The 17,543-nt window shown below is 38.0% G+C and overlaps 1 protein-coding gene across 1 annotated transcript in view; it reads right to left on the bottom strand.

Moving 5' to 3' along the window:
* The window catches only part of kdm7aa (lysine (K)-specific demethylase 7Aa), a 28,734-nt gene that overhangs the window by 9,712 nt on the left and 1,479 nt on the right, over window positions 1-17,543 (bottom strand). The window contains exons 2-11 of the mRNA XM_073867335.1: window positions 10,222-10,307; window positions 10,024-10,141; window positions 9,246-9,406; window positions 7,372-7,513; window positions 5,885-6,071; window positions 5,455-5,613; window positions 3,230-3,321; window positions 2,874-2,980; window positions 1,461-1,552; window positions 1,102-1,188 (exon numbers count right to left, since the gene is read on the bottom strand). Of these exons, the coding sequence (XP_073723436.1) occupies window positions 1,102-1,188; window positions 1,461-1,552; window positions 2,874-2,980; window positions 3,230-3,321; window positions 5,455-5,613; window positions 5,885-6,071; window positions 7,372-7,513; window positions 9,246-9,406; window positions 10,024-10,141; window positions 10,222-10,307 (1,231 nt within the window). The remainder of the gene's footprint in view (window positions 1-1,101; window positions 1,189-1,460; window positions 1,553-2,873; window positions 2,981-3,229; window positions 3,322-5,454; window positions 5,614-5,884; window positions 6,072-7,371; window positions 7,514-9,245; window positions 9,407-10,023; window positions 10,142-10,221; window positions 10,308-17,543) is intronic.

Genomic DNA, 17,543 nt, shown 5'->3' with positions numbered 1-17,543 from the left:
ACCTTGCACAATGTGTGATTTCAACATAAGAAGTTATCATTGTAAATTTTATCTCATTTTCTGCTGAAATTCTCATTACCGCAATGTGTCCGGCTGTGTTTGAACATGCGTTATGTTGTAATTTAATCAAATTAACACAAAAATATTAAGAAAAAAAATAAATGGATGTTTTGCTAGACTACTTTAGATGACAGAAAAAATATTTACTGAATATTGATGTATAATAATGAAGAAAAATTAGGAAAATGATGTGTCCATGCCTGATGTTCTCATCCTCACTTTTTGAGAACAGTTTAAGAACACATACAGAATTTTAATAAAGTTTGATTTTGAGTGACCAAGCACATGGACCAGTTACTTCAAGATGGCTACCAGGTAAGATAATTTTTTTACAGTTAATTTGAAATATTGTCTTGTCAGAATGCTTACACGACATTTTGATTATCATTACCGCAACAGATGCTTATTAAATGTTAATTTAATTAATAGAAGCATAATACTTTGATTTTAAATGCATGTGCAGAATCTCCAAATTATGTTCTTTCAGGTTTGTCATGTCATTTTGAAAATATGTTGATGTTTTCTGACTGTTGCGCTAATGAGATTTTTTAGGACTAATTTTTTTAATTATGTTACAAAAAATGTTAAATGATAAGTAAAAGTTTTTAAATTAATGTTCACATTTACTAAAGACTTTGTTTTTCAATGTCTGGTGGGAAAAAAAGTAAATTTAAGCAATTTTTACATTTTCATGCTTGACATTTTTAAAACCAAGTTTTCGTGAGAATCACCCATACAACAGACATGTTCCAACGAAAAAAGGCTCCCAACTTTTCTGCTTTACCTGTAAATCGTTTATCTGTTTATCGTTTCTTTCGTCGTGTTTTACCCAAGTAAATGTCTGCTTCCAAGATGTTAAATAATGAAAATATATTTTAGTGACTGAGGGTGAAGCACTAGCCTGATCGGGCAAGTGACAATACTTTTCACTGGCCCAAACGTCTCTCACGCTTGCCCTGTGCCACCGGGCACTACTTTATGTTGAGCCCTGTAACATATCTCTCCAAACAAATAAAAAACACTTAATTTCTATTTGCATACCTCCAGGTAGCGGATCTCCTTAGTCAGAGATTTAATAAGATGTGTTGGCCTGATATTATCGGGAACCTCACTGTTTGGTTGAGTCAGCTGGAGGAAAAACATGCACATGTGATTAGAAAAGCCACAAAAATGTGTGACCCTGCTTGAAAATCCAGGCTAATGTCTTATAATCTAATTATGAGATTAGTAGCATCACAGTTTGATTTCAATCTTTATATATTTTCACAAAATGTACTTTAAATTATATGTGAAAAACAGTAATAAAAATGACTTTAGTTGGGTTTTCACAAGCAGGGTCACAAATGTACATGTATATAAATGTTCTTCTGTGTTGTGTTTCTGAAAAGCATCTCTCTTACCTCTCTCCTAAGCCATGTCCTCAGTGAGGAGATTAAAGCTTTTACTCCGTTCACCAGAAAACCCTGAGGATGACATTTATCCTCCCGCAACTCTGAAACCATAAACAGAATTTTAACTTCTATTACAGTTAATCAATACAACTTCTTTAAGGAATAGTTTATCCAAAAATAAAAATTCTGTCATCATTTACTCACCCTTACGTTGTTACAAATCTGTATTAAATTCATTGTTTTGCTGAACACAAAGGAAGATATTTTGAGCAATGTTTGCAACCAAACCGTTTTTGAGCACCACTGACTTCCATAGTAGTATTTTTTCCTACTATGGAAGTCGATGGTGCTTCTGTTACCTGCTTCATTACAAATATCTACTTTGTGTTTAGCAGAACAAAGAAATTTATACAGGTTTGTAACAACATAAGGGTAAGTAAACAATAACAGAATTTTAATTTTTGGGTGAACTATCCCTTTAAAGGAACCATATATGTATCAAATATATTCACTTAAAGGATTAGTCCATTTTCTTAAAAAAATCAGATAATTTACTCACCACCCAGTCATCCAAAATGTTGATGTCTTTCTTTGTTCAGTCAAGAAGAAATTGTTTTTTTGAGGAAAACATTCCAGGATTTTTCTCATTTTATGGCCTTTAATGGACCCCAACACTTAACAGTTTTAATGTGGTTTAATATTGCAGTTTCAACAGAGTTTCAAAGGACTCTAAACGATCTCAAACGAGGCATAAGGGTCTTATCTAGCGAAAGATTGTCATTTTTGGCAAGAAAAATAAAAAAAAAATCACTTTTAATACACAACTTCTCTTCTTCCTCCGGCTGTGTGACGAGCCAGCGCGACCTCACGTAATGCCGTGGAAAGGTCACGTGTTACATATATGAAACGCACATTTGCGGATCATTTTAAACAATAAACTGACACAATTAGTATCATACAACATATAACAACGTCGGAATGGTCCTCTTTCTCCACACTTGTAAACACTGGGGCGTAGTTTCGCATACGTCATCCGTGACTTCTTGATGTGATGACATATTACGTGAGTCCTTTGAAACTTTGTTGAAACTGCAATTTTAAACTGCATTAAAACTGTTAAGTGTTGGGGTCCATTAAAGTCCATTAAAATGAGAAAAACCCTGTAATGTTTTCCTCAAAAAACAATTTCTTCTCGACTGAACAAAGAAAGACATCAACATTTTGGATGACATGGTGGTGAGTAAATTATCTGGATTTTTTTTAAGAAAATGGTCTAATCCTTTAACAGTCTATTAAGTCTGAGTGTACGTCACTGCTTTATAAAGCATTAGATGTCTGGCCAAGATGTGCCATTAGTTTGAAGAAACACTGGGTCTCCCCAGTAAAAATAAAACACTGCAGACATTGTCCTGTTTTACTTACCTTTCATGGTCTCCAGAAGGTTTTTGGCCACATACCAGCAGATGGCCTCGAAGTAAGGGAATTTAAAGAGGTCTGGAGTCTTCAGTCTACGTTCCATCTCATAACACCTGAATGAGGATGAGAAGGTAGATCAGTTTCAGTAGGAATGGTCACACGGTATTTAAACAGTGAGGCACAAGAAGTTGCGCTATATTGTGAAACATGACTATACTGTATGTGACGCTGTCTGTGAAATCCAGGATGTTATTGTAAGAATAGGAGCATCAATGTTTGATTTCAATCTTTGACATAATCGTAGCGGCTATAGATATATATTAAATTAATTTTGTATTAAATTAAGACATTAAAGGAATTACCTGAGCTGCATGTCAATGTTTAAGTTATGCAAGAAATTCCCCCCGAACGCCATGGAGTCCTGAGAGGTGAGCACTGCGTGGATCCAACCAGTAGAGGGCAATAGAGAGCTATATTCACAAGTGGCAAACAAAACACAGTGTAAAGTATACCCAAACATGCATAACCCACAACAGAACGATACAAACATAGGTCATTGACTAAATATAGAGTGACCTCAAACCCAGAAAAAAGCCGCCACTGTTAAAAATATAAATTATCTGGCTATATGTGTGTTGGCTGCTGTGTTTAGTCAGGCTGTTAAACAAGTGGGGGATTTTGTGCTTCGTCAGACGTGACGTTTTGTTTGAGTGGGAAGAAATGTGCAAACTTTCTCACTTTCACGCACCACACAACACGACAATAAACCGCTCGAGTGTAAAGCCTGTTTAGGTCACAGTAAAGGTGGGCAGAATTTCCAAACCGGGTCTAATGGTTTCGTTTGGTGAAAACAATTAAAGGGATAGTTCACCCAAAAACTAAAAACTCTAATAAAGTTGTTTAAAACCTGTTCCTTATATATATTTATTATATATACTGTATATACTGCAAAAAATGACTTTCTTAATTAGTATTTTTGTCTTGTTTTCAGTAGAAACATCTAAGATTCTTAAATTAAGATGTATTTTCTTGATGAGCAAAATGACCTAAGAAAATAAGTCTAGTTTATAGACAAAAAATATACAATTTAAGTAAACTATCTGCCAATGGGGTGAGAAAATAAACAGTTAAGCAAAAATTTCTCACCCTATTAGCAGATAATTTTGCTTGTTTTAAGCACAATTTCACTTAAATTGTGTAGTTTTTGTCTAAAAACTAGACTTATTTTCTTAGGACATTTTGCTCATCAAGAAAATACATCTTGATTTAAGATTTTTAGATATATCTACTGAAAACAAGCCAAAAATACTAAGTAAGAAAGTCATTTAAAAAATGATTTTCAAGAAAAAATTTCTTAGTATTTGTGTCTTGTTTTCAGTAAAAATATCAAAAAATTCTAAAATTAAGATGCTTTTTTTGATGAGCAAGTCTAGTTTGAGACCAAAAATATCAAATTTAAGTTATTTTGTGCATAAAACAAGGAAAAAATCTGCCAATGGGGTAAGAAAAAAAATGTGAAAATTTTTCTTAAACACTAAATTCAAGAAAAATTTGCTTACCCCATTGGCAGATTTTTTTGCTTGTTTTATGCACAAAATCACTTAAATTTGATATTTTTGGTCAAATATAAATACTAAGAATTTATTTTCTTGAAAATAATTATTTTTTGCAGTGTATATATACACATATATACATACATATACATACATACATACATATACATACATACATACATATATATGTTATCAATAATGGTAACCACACAGTTGATTGTAGCCATTGATCGTAGTAGAAAAACAAATACTACGGAACTCAATGGGTACCGTCAAATGTGTGCTTACCATCTATGATCGTCAAAATATCTCCTTTTATGTTTAACAAAAACAGAGAAACTCATACAGGTTTAGACAACATGAGGGTGAGTAGATAACAGTATTTTCATTTTTTGGTGAACTATCCCTTTAAATCCTGGCTCAGTCGGATACGCGTGAATTGCATCACAGCTCTTTGGAATGTTTTTGTTCTGTTTACCACGTTGCTCGGCAAAAACTCTTCCCAACAAATCCAACTGTAACAAGGGTCACTGGTGTTGAATGCTGATCCACAACTTTCCTGGCAGGAGCCATGGGAAACAGCCTGATATAAGTTTTTGCCATGACATACCTGTATTTTTGACGCAAGCGAACATTGCTTTTTCTGCCCGACGGCCAATTGTGGGTGCATAAGACTGATGCTTTTGTATGATTTATTCATATATGGCAGGGGTGTCCAATCCTGATCCTGGATGGCCGGTGTCTCTGCAGAGTTTTATTCCAACCCTAATCAAACACACCTGATCCAGCTAATCAAGGTCTAACTAGGCAGACTAGACACTTTGAGGCAGGTGTGTTGAGGGAAGTTTTAGCTAAACTCTGCAGGACACAGGCCCTCCAAGACCGACTTTGGACACCCCTGATATATGGCCTTTAATCTGATCCTTCAGATGTTATAGTTTCTAATACTGTCTGTGTACCCAAAAGTTTTTATGGGCGAAAAAACGTAGGAACAAAAAAAAGACAGATTTGTGTGACCCTGGGTTCTCACCAGTGGGAAGGAAGACGGTAGATCCTTGCTTCACCACACATTTGTAACACTTGTCGACTTTATCGCCAAAGAATACTTCGCTCTGATTATGCGATGAACTCCACGACTCATATAGTGCAAGGTTAGCCTTAGTCGGCTTAATCAAGTAGAAAATCTTTTCACCCTGCAAAATAACAAACATGTACAAACACATTATGCATTTATCTACATTTGAAATCATACTGTAAAAATAAAACTCTAAGCAAAATGCCACTTGTGATAATGTGATGATTACTTTTGTTCACTATCCCTTTCATTTTTACGAAATGTGTTAATGTGTTGCTATAATGTAGTAGATGTCATCATAAGACATGACCAGATCTTCACCAATCACTGAGATGCTAACGTAGGACAGTATAGCCAACTCAAATCATACTGCCAGCACCAGTACTCACCCAAAGCACATGGTACCACACTGATGTTCCTCCAAAGTCGATATGAAAGTCTGTGTAGCTGTTCTTCATTCCCATCAAACAGTACTTCTGCACGAATGGTTTGGGGAAGAACGAGTCGTCGGGCCAGTAGTTCTCCACCCAGGACATCTTCTGCGCTATTTCCGGAACAACCACCAAATCAGCCATCCTGAAAAAATCCAGAAAATAATATCAGATGTCAAACCAGAGATTCTGTACGCAAACTATTAAACATGTTACTTCACTTTTTTGAAAATATGCTCATTTCCAGCTCCCTAGAGTTAAATATTTGATTTTTACCATTTTGGAATCCACTCCCGTTCCGGCGCTACCACTTTTAGCGTAGCTTAGCATAATCCATTGAATCTGATTAGACCATTAGCATCGCGCAAAAAAATTACAAAAGAGTTTTGATATTTTTCCTATTTAAAACTTGACTCTTCTGTAGTTACATCATGTACTAACAGTGCGTTTACACCAGCCGCGATAGAGGCGGCAAAAACGCGTTATTCGCGCATAGTTGGACGCTTGAACATTTGAGTACGAGAAATTCACGCGGAAATTTGCGTCATGGGAGGGGCTTCTGCGACTCCGCTGAGACTCCGCCACTACGCCCGTTTCCTGTAATCACGTCACTACTACAGCAAGGTCCTAATTGGTTAACGCGGCGCAGGAAATCCGCCAAAGCTCAAATTTTTGAACTTGCGCGTTTCCCGCAGCAACGCTCAATTCGCGCAGAAACTGTACCGCACCGCAGGATGCCTATTCGCGTCTTTGCATTGACTTAACATGTAATTCATCAGCCCTTGCCACCTCTACCGCGGCTGGTATAAACGCAGCACAAGACGACAGAAAATTAAAAGTTGTGTTCCTAGGCAGATATGGTTAGAAACTATACTCTCATTCTGACGTAATAATCAAGGACTTTGCTGCTGTAACATGGCTGCAGCAGGTGTAGTGATATTACACAGTGCCCGAAAATAGTGCCCTTGGTTACTTTCAATAGCAGGGGACTATTTTCAGGCGCTGCGTAATATCATTGCACCTGCTGCAGCCATGTTACAGCGGAAACTCTTTGGTTATTTTTTAGCGCAATGCTAATGGTCTAATCAGATTCAATGAATTATGCTAAGCTATACTAAAAATGGTACTGCCAAACCCGGAGATCAGCTGAATGGATTCCAAAACTGTAAAAAACAAATGTTTAACTCTATGGGAGCTGGAAAATGAGCATATTTTATGACAGTTAATGTCAGCTAATGCATTTACTAGCATTAACAAATACAACCTTATTGTAATATGTTACCATTTTACAACAAACCTTTTAAATCACTATGTTTTCTAGTAATCAATAGCATGCTAATTTACATAAAGCTAAAATGCATCAAGTTGGCTGCACTGGTGATCTGAAATGAACCAGAAAGTTTAACAGTTAATGCACGACTGGTGCTTTTTCTACTCAAACGTACTTTGTATCCGAGAACTCCAAGCTGATAACGTTTAACACTTTGGGCCGTTCGGGCTGGTAGAAATATTTCACAAACTCTCCCAGTTTCAACTTGCTGTCCGCTTGTTTCGCAACATCAATGACATCGATAACTTTATTGGCACCTGGATAAAAGAGAGGCAGATTGTGCGTATGAACAATACTGGTAAATATACACTGATATGAATTTTTACAGGGTGTAAAGATGCTGATGCACAAATTATCTGATTACATGTGACCCTGTCTGTGAAATCCAGGCTAAAGTCTCAAACTTATTATGAGATAACGTCCATCAAAGTTTAATTTTAATCAGTGATTTCACATTAATTCAATCTTTGACATGACCTCACTTAGTCAATATTTAAGATATCAAGATTATATTTTCACAAAATGTACTTTATATTATGTAAGATGATTTTATGCAATCACAAAAAATTACTTTAGCTGGGTTTTCAAATATATTTACTTTATAGGTTTCACCAACATACATTCTGCACTAAGAGACACAGCTGCATGGCCACAAATCACAAGTGTCAGCTGAGGACCGGAAACAGGCCTGGACAGCTGGCCATACACACACACACACACACACACACACACACACACACACACACAAATACACAGCTGGCCAGCGTTTGACGATAGGGAACAGCTGGCGGAAAACAATCCTACAAACACATAATTGCAAAAGACTTAACCTCAGAATATCCCAAATAAGGAACTGGACATAAGAGCAAAACTGTGACTCTGGACCACAAAACCAGTCGCATGCATATATTTGTAGCAATTGAAAACAATACCTAACTTATTTTGAAGTATGTTTAAGCAAACTGGGGCATAAATAACAAAAAAGCATCACTAAAGTACCAAGAGAAGCATTTCAACTCATTGCTTCAGAAGATTTTCAACAAAGTTGTATGGACATATATAGTGCCCCAAAGCCCCATTAAATAAGAAATTATACTTATGACATTTAAGATGGGCTAACCGAAACATAACATGTTGTATGTTTCAGCATGCGAAGATGGGATACACGACAGACAGAAAAGGTTAATGGCCTTTTGTCTGTGCCCAACTGGCTAGGTAACACGATCTGTCGAGTGGCCCGCTCCCCTGTTTCTCTCTCTCACACACTTCTCCCCCTCGACACCTGTTACTATTAAAATACTTCCAGCTTAAAGATCACCGGCGCGCAAAGGGGGAGCCATGTAACATAAGCGCTCAGATAAACCAGACCTATTGGGAACCTGAGCTCATGCTGGCTGTGCTGTACATCAGCTTTGTAACTGGAGATGAAATGTTCCGGGTCTAATGTAGGGGTAAGAGGAGATAACCTCCACAGCTGGAAATGGGTTTGGTCCATTGAATACTGGCATGGACGGATAACCATAATCACAAAGGTGCCGGGGTAACCTAAAGCTTTAAATTAGTAATTGTTTAAATGCTTAAAGCAGTTTAAGTAAACATGTTAAATGGAATAATGTTTGCTCACCATATTGTAGACTAATAAAGGTGGTCAATGAATACAATCGCAGCCATGATAGACATACGTTTCTCTATATTTAAACTACCTCTGTCGATTATGTGACTGAATACAAAAATAAAAAATCTTTTGATTTTCCCAATATTGGTGCAATTGAAGTTACCAAATTATTTAGAATAATTTACCCACAAAATGCATAGAAAACACGAAAAGCACACTCGGATATCATGTAGGTCTGCTGTTGAACACAAATGCATTATTGATCCAACAGTGTCTGACTTGCTCCAGTGGCCAACTTCTCAAAGGGTCTCTAAGGACTGTTATGTGATAGACAGTAAATGCAACACACACACGCACGCACGCACAACTCTTACCCACGTAATGCTCCACATCTTTGACAGAAAAAGATGGAGGGGGCAATTTAAGGCCCAGTCCATCCAGTTGAGGCACCACTATGGGGTAATGGAAGCCCTCTTTCTCCAGGTACTGTTGAGTCACCTGACTCCCATGCATATGCACCAGAATTTCATGGCCGCTGTGGAAAGAGATTTTTTGTGATGATTTTGTGCCAATGTAAGATACTTTGTAAATTATTTAAAATGCACTTAAGTGCAAAAAAAAAATCAGATTGAAAATAAAGTCACCTTTAAAAGGTGCAGTGTGTAAATTTTAATGGCATCTAGTGGTGAAGTTGCAAATTGCAACCAACAACGTTTACAGCTCACCCTTCGCTTTTGAAATGCATAGAGAAGCTACGGTAGCCGCCACAGGACAAACATATCACTGTTGAAGATAACTAATAAAAAAGTGTGTCTGTTAAGAGCTTCTTTAAAAAACATGGTGGCACAAAATGGCGACTTCCATGTAAGGCGACCCTCTGGGTAAGTTAATAAAAACGTCTCATTCTAAGGTAATAAACATAATGGTTCATTATGAAAGGTCTTTATAAACCACTGATAATATAGTTTTGTATATTATTTTGCATTTCTGTCAAGAGATCCTTCTAAAAATTACACACTGCACCATTAAAGCATTATGGAGCAAATAAATAATAGTTATAGAATATCAGTCAAGAATGGAAAAACAGTGACATAGCTCATCCAATCAAGTGCTTGATTTTCCTATCCAGCTGACTGAAGAAGGTGCTCATACCTGGCGAAGCTCCTGGCCTGAAGTTCCTTTACAAACACAGCAGTTCCCGCTTGCACCGGCCGCGTGCCGTTATCTGGCTCGGTGTAGTCATGCCTGTGCCAGTTATTACGCTTTTTCACTGGGAAAGTCCGAGAAAGAAACGTCAGCTAGGAACAGTTAAATCATTTAAGAATCACATGTGTGGATGTGCACACTTACTCAGAGAGCGTCCATGGATGGGCTCACAGTTGGGACAGTGGTAAACATCAATATCGGCAGCATAGTGCTCCACTACCTGGACACAACTGAAACAAAAAGACAACAAGTATAAGTTAAAAGTATAAGAGGCACATCTTGAACCACTGGATAATCATTAAGTGGGTGGGCAGAGATACACTCAACAGTGTGGCATCATAGTTGTTGCTTTTTCTCAAATCATCTACAGTATGTCACGAACCACAGACCAAGCCACTTTGCCAAGCACCCAAACCACAACCACAACCATAAAGCTTATCCACCCATACAAACACACATTCCTGAGGTTGATTTCACAGTTGCACTGCCAGATCACACGTGTGATCAGATCAGAGTTTTGACAGTCTACTGTCAGGGGACACAGAGACTTAGTCAAACAGCTGGGGCCACCCAAGAGAATAGTGAAAAGTGCCAATACTCATCTTATTTTTTGAAAAAAAATAAAATCGGATAAGACTTTAATATGGAAACAGCACATGTACTGTAGAGAAACTGCAGGCATGTAGCAAGCCACCTCTAATGAAGACTTTCTACAATACTTCAAAGCAAGTTGGTTAAACTGGAAGCCATCTTGGTAACGCCCTGCACAGCTATTTCTAGTCAAGCAAGTACTGCTTCCGTTTAGCTGAATGGAGAATAATAAAAATCTCCAAAATAAGAATATCACAAACTGATTGGCAAGCTATTCCTATGTCGTCATAATTTTGGCTTTTTCAGCCAAATCAGCCTAGCTAATGTGTCTTCACATAAAACACAATGCCTTTGTTTGGCATTCCATTACCTCCCTTCCTTTTTATTGACGCCCTGAGATGGCTATATGCCGAGGTTGATTCCTGCCTATGAACCGAGATGCTGGGATGAGCTCCAGCACCTCATGACCTTGGAGAGGACAAGCAGTATAGAGCATGAATGGATTTTTAAATGAGTAGCTTTGCATTTGAAGTGACTGAAGGCCATGAGACCCGAGGGTGTTCTATTTATCATCCGACGAATCAGAAAGGTGCTTGCAAAAAGGTCATTATGCACCATTAAAGGCAGCAGTCTGATAGTCTATTGCCCTTTTCACATAAAGATTCTGAAAAAAAATGAGGATTTTGCAATTTTTCGCTCGAGAAACCAAGCTCTTGTATTTTCTTCTGATTCGATCATACAGGGCATCGCATACCAGTTTATTGAATTATCCCAGCTTCAGAGTGGATAGTAAGGAGCTTCCTGGTCTCTGCAGTTTTTATTGCAGTTTGCAGAAATTTTTTCTCGTTGGAAACGTTAATCCGCAAAGAGATGCACGATAAATGATTGCGATTACGAACGCGTAATCACGATACACCCCTGACAGCATTATTTCTGCCTTTTGTCACAGGATGCATTATGACGAATCCCTGCAATGTAACCATTCCGTGATCGATCCTGGAATTCCGGGAAGTGTCTGGTAATTTCATGTGAATTGTCTGGAATCAACACATGCTGTGTAAAATAGGACATGATTTGTTTAAAGGAATATTCAATTTTCTTAAAAGAAAAATCCAGACAATCCACCCACCACCACGCCATCCAAAATGTTGATGTCTTTCTTTGTTCAGTCCAGAAGAAATTATGTTTTTTGAAGAAAACATTGCAGAATTTTTCTAATTTTAATGGACTTTAATAGAACCCAACATTTAATACTCAACACTTAACAGTTTTTTTCAACGGAGTTTCAAAGGACTATAAACAATCCCAAACGAGGCATAAGGGTCTTATCTAGCGAAACGATTGTCATTTTTGACAAGAGAAATAAAAAAGATATACTTTTAAACCACAACTTTTCGTCAAGGTCCGGTCCAGCGCGACCTAACGTAAATGCCTAATGCGTAAAGAGGTCACGTGTTACATATATAAAACGAACATTTGCGGACCATTTTAAACAATAAACTGCCACAAAGACATTAATTAGTATCAGTTGACATACAACAACGTAGGAACGGTCCTCTTTCAAGACGCTTGTAAACACTGGGGCGGAGTTTCGCGTTCGTCCTCTGTGACCTCTTGACGTCATGACGTATTGCGGTGACGTAGTGGGGTCAACTGGCGCATCACGACCGGATCTACACGACGAGAAGTTGTGCTTTAAAAGTGTATATTTGTTATTTTTATTGTCAAAAATGACAATTGTTTCGCTAGATAAGACCCTTATGCCTCGTTTGGGATTGTTTGTAGTCCTTTGAAACTCCGTTGGGGGGGACTGTTGAGTGTTGAGTTGGGTATTGGATGTTGGGTTCTATTGAGGTCCATTGGAGTTGGAGAAATTCTGCAATGTTTTCTTCAAGAAACGTGGTTTCTTCTCGACTGAACAAAGAAAGACATCAACATTTTGGATGACATAGTGGTGAATTATCTGGATTTTTCTTTTAAGAAAATGGACTAATCCTTTAAGTGACACTACATCACTGAAGTGAAGACTAAGAGGAAGATTACTTGGGTTGGAATGGGATAATCAACATATTACTAGATCTTGATGGAAACTTAATTTAATTTGCATAAAGACTGCCATCCCAAAATCAAAAAGGAGACCTATTTTAACAATTCTGCCATAAATGAGTTCGCTGTCAAAGTAAAGGGAGCACATCAAGAGTGGTGACTGTGATTGAAGGTTGTTAAAATCAGCAGGGGACTCCTGCAGAAGGTGATTCTCCTCTACAAGAGAGCCTTTGAACATAGATGGAGGATTCAGTGAGCTGCTGTCTTAGCTTTGATCTCCTCATTATTGCAGGAAACTGTAAGACAAAGCAGAATTGGGAAGCCGAAAGCTGATTTTGTCCCAGCAGAGGCCTAGCTGGTATAATTCCTGTGCAAAAACGCAGATGGCTTACCGACCCTTCGCTAAATCTCCTTTATAAGCAGGCCAATACCACTTAGGCAGTTTATGGGCAGGAACATTTAATGTTTCAGTGGGAGTTGTTTTAACCACTGGATTAAATTAACCTGGAAAATGTCCATATTTGACCACCTATGAGTTGAAACTCAGCATTCTGTAAGGGGACGCAGAATCTGTGTCAGTCCCAACAGTTACTGCAACCCAATTTAGCAAAATTTGTTAACACAGATTCCATAGTAAATCACATTCATTTCTCTATAGAGAAAATTATTTTGATTTTAGACTGATTGCATTTATTGCAATCACAAAATCCTAGATGGTGTGTCAATACATCTCTAATGGGATGTCAGATGACTACCCCTCCAGCATAGACCATTCACCGGATGACTGACTTTTATCTCTGCGATCCCTTGAAACAAAATCTGCACCTCCAAAGGGAATGCTTCTACCAATGCCATGACTCCAGCTCGATCTGTGATACAGTCACCTGGGTATCACAGCCAGACATGTGATGACACATGAGCAGATGGAGGAGGAAGGGATTAAGTATGAATGAATTTACACCCACATTACTCCTCCGTTTCCCTCCTCCGAGAACGAGACAATAAAAGGAAGAACAAACAGATCAAATCCCAGCCCTCTGGAAGATGAATGCCCCAAAATTCTCAGCATAACTTTCAAGATCACATTAGGACAAATCTCACACAATGCATTTGCTTCCTGTGAAAAATCATAGTGTAAGGTATAATATGTAAGGTGAACTACATTAAAGGATTAGTCCATTTTCTTAAAAAAAATCCAGATAATTTACTCACCAAGTCATCCAAAATGTTGATGTCTTTCTTTGTTCAGTCGAGAAAAAATTATGTTTTTGAGAAAAGCATTCCAGGTTTTTTCTCATTTTAATGGACTTTAATGGACCCCAACACTTAACAGTTTTAATGCAGTTTGGGATTGCAGTGTCAAGGGACTCTAAACGATTTCAAACGAGACATAAGGGTCTTATCTAGCGAAAAGATTGTCATTTTTGGCAAGAAAAATAAAAAATATGGACTTTTAAACCACAACTTCTCATCTTCTTCCGGCTGTGTGACGAGCCAGCATGACCTCGCGTAAAGGACGATTTATAGTCGTGCGTAGGTTCTACGCCGTAGGCTATCCGTAGTCTGTGCGTAGCTCTGCGTAGCCTCGCAAAATTTTTAACAGCGCGTCAGTTCTACGCGGGCCGCAAGCGCTGTGATTGGTACACCAGAACCCCTCCCGTCAGGTAAAAAAAAATAGGTATTTCCGTTTGCGACGGTAAAAACAAAGAATGGCCAAGTTGAGCAACAAAAGTCGCTGTTTATTTACATCCATCATTGCTGGTCTTCTCAAATTATACACAACAAGTTGCTGTTTCTTTTTCGTTTGTGGATTAACTTGCAAAGCTTCTTCTTCTTTGGCGTTCGCGCTGCTACTGTGGTTACAGGCGTGGTTACTGCCTACCAGCGGCCTGCGCACGGACGACGACGCAAAAGTATAAATGAAAACCGACGCGGAACCTACGCACGACTATAATGAGCCCTTAATACGTCATCACGTCAAGAGGTCACGGATGACGTATGTGAAACTACGCCCCAATGTTTACAAGTGTGGAGAAAGAGGACCGACATTGTTGTATGTCCAATGATACTAATGTCTTTGTGTCAGTTTATTGTTTAAAATGGTCTGCAAAAGTGCGTTTTATATATGTAACACGTGACCTTTTCACATCATTACGCAATTTTTCTTGCCAAAAATGACAATCGTTTCGCTAGATAAGACCATTATGCCTCATTTGGGATCGTTTAGAGTCCTTTGAAACTTCAATTTTAAATTGCATTAAAACAGTTAAGTTTTGGGGTCCATTAAAATTAGAAAAATCCTGGAATGTTTTCCTGAAAAAACATAATTTCTTCTCGACTGAACAAAGAAAGACATCAACAGTTTGAATGACATGGTGGTGAATAAATTATCTGGATTTTTTTTAAGAAGATGGACTAAGTTACCAATTTCTTCTATACAATTGTGTTAATAAAATCTGTTTTATATGTTCTCGGACCTATATTATTGAAACATCTTGACCTCTAAAATAAAGAAAATATACAATGATATTTTCAACAGCAAATTCACTCAGACCCCAAGCACAATGTAAAAGTTAATGTAGGCTTTTTCCAGGTCTTTCAGGGTTAAAATGGTGAAACACAGAGGGCATCCTTTTATCTTTTCTTTCTTTTCAATATCATTTACTCATTGCTTTTCCATTAGCTGCGTTTCGTTAGATCAGACTGATCATAATAGATTTTATCTATCCGTCAGCATTTGAGTCTTCTTCCTCTGTTTCATCATAACACAATGTAAATCAGGTCAGTGTGCCACCAGCCTGCAGCTAAGTCAGCCATTGTGTCACCTAATAACTCATTAACCACCCACAAGAAAATGACAATGATTATTAACACTAAATATTAAGCATTTGAATACATAGCTCACCATACTTCAGTGCCTGCTATCTGTAGTCAACTCAGTGAGTTTACTATAGACAGCCGTGTTCAAAAGTTTAGAGAATGACACAAATATTAATTTTCACAAAGTCTGTTGCTTCAGTGTTTTTAGGTCTTTTTGTCAGATGTTATGGTATACTGAAGTATAACTACAAGCATTTCGTAAGTAAGGCATTTATTGATAGTTATTTGATGTCAATTAGATTAAGTTCATACAAAGAGTCAACACTTGCAATGTTGACTGTTCTTTTTCCAAGACCTCTGCAATTCGCCCTGGCATGCTGTCAATCAACTTCCGGGCCACATCCTGACTGATGGCAGCCAATTTCCACTTAATCAACATTTAGAGTTTTTCAGAATTTGTGGGTTTTTGTTTGTCCATCCGCCTATTAAGGATCGACCACAAGTTTTCAATGAGGCTTGGAAGTTTCCTGGCCACGGACCCAAAATTATCACTTTTGCTTATGGCAAGGTGCTCCATTATCCTGGAAAAGGCACTGTGTGTCTCAAAACTGGATGGTTGGGAGAAACTGCTCTCTGATGACTTTTCTCAGTTTTTGTGCCATTTTTATTTATGGCTGTGTTCGTAGGCAAAATCGAATGGTTTCAGGATGCTTTTCTGAACAATTTCACATGTTGGCATCTCAGTGTTTTCCATACATTGATTCACTTGAATCAACACTGGCAACCACAAATAGATTTTTCATGATTTCCATTTATATTTTACTGTTTAAAAATGTTTTAACTCATTGTTGCAAGCGTCCAGCGCGCCCCCTCCCCTTCTATAATGTCGCGTGCAGCACACGCGCCTCTCTCTCATTAACAGTGAAAGGTGGCGGTGATTTCAATGTCCGTTCCTCCATATACTTTCTTTTTCGTGTAAACGTCAACAGTCACAGAATTTACTGACAGAGAAGACGGCTGATCGAGTTTATCATGACTTGACGAAAGGTTAGCATTAGTGTTTCCCAACACACCCGTTCTCTCCTTCTCTATGATGCGGGTATGCCTGCGCACGTGTTTCGTGTAACAGTTACTGTGTATTCTCTCATATTTCTGAATTTGCACCGAATTGTCTGCACTATAGGCGACAATAAAACTCACATTTAAAATAAAAAAGGCTCATAACAAGACATTGATGAGAAGAGCAACAGCAGTAAGGCTTCAATGTAAATGTATGGTGATTTTGTCAAACAATGTCGCGTTTATAAATCAGGATTTTAGCAGCAGTTGGATTAAACCTTTGCAAAGGTTGCAAAACTCGGGACTTATTCCAAGTTGGAAACTTAAAGGATTTTTTTTTTAAATGTTGGGTAATTTATACAAACTGTATCAAACACCAACATCAGTTTCATCGACCTCAGACTCCCAATTCATATATATTGGCCATCTAATTTCCATCGAAAGTTTCCAAAATTTCTGCAACCCTAGTTTAGATATGCATTACCTCATTCAGGAAGGGGGCTCTGCATTCTGCTTAACTTTCAATGGTACCAAAATCTACATGAGAAGTTTCGCATCTCTGATTCCAGGCAGTGCTGCTGCAAGACTTCTGTAGTCCTAATCTAGAAAATAATCTTAGAGAGAAGTGAGAAGTGTGTGGTAACGATTTCGACTAGGGTTTGGGAAATCTGGCATTTTGCAAAGTTAGGCAAGTTTCTCGACACCCGCACAACTGCTTGACCGTATACCTTGGGTTACAAAGACGGGAAGGGAAGTATGTCATTCACAAAGAAGAGTCTGTTGCGCAGCATATACCACTGGTCACAATACAAGATGGGAAGGGAAGTTGAAAACTTGTTCATTTAAAAAGGATCAGTTATGGCTGACAATACACCAAAAGTGTTGGTGTGCCAAGTTTTTTGTGTACCTAGTTATCACAACATTGATTGTTCCAAACACTAAAAAGTTAT

The sequence above is a fragment of the Misgurnus anguillicaudatus genome, chromosome 1 (assembly GCF_027580225.2).
Source record: "Misgurnus anguillicaudatus chromosome 1, ASM2758022v2, whole genome shotgun sequence".
In the NCBI taxonomy this organism is placed as follows: domain Eukaryota; kingdom Metazoa; phylum Chordata; class Actinopteri; order Cypriniformes; family Cobitidae; genus Misgurnus; species Misgurnus anguillicaudatus.
This window is presented reverse-complemented; position numbering and strand designations above follow the sequence as displayed.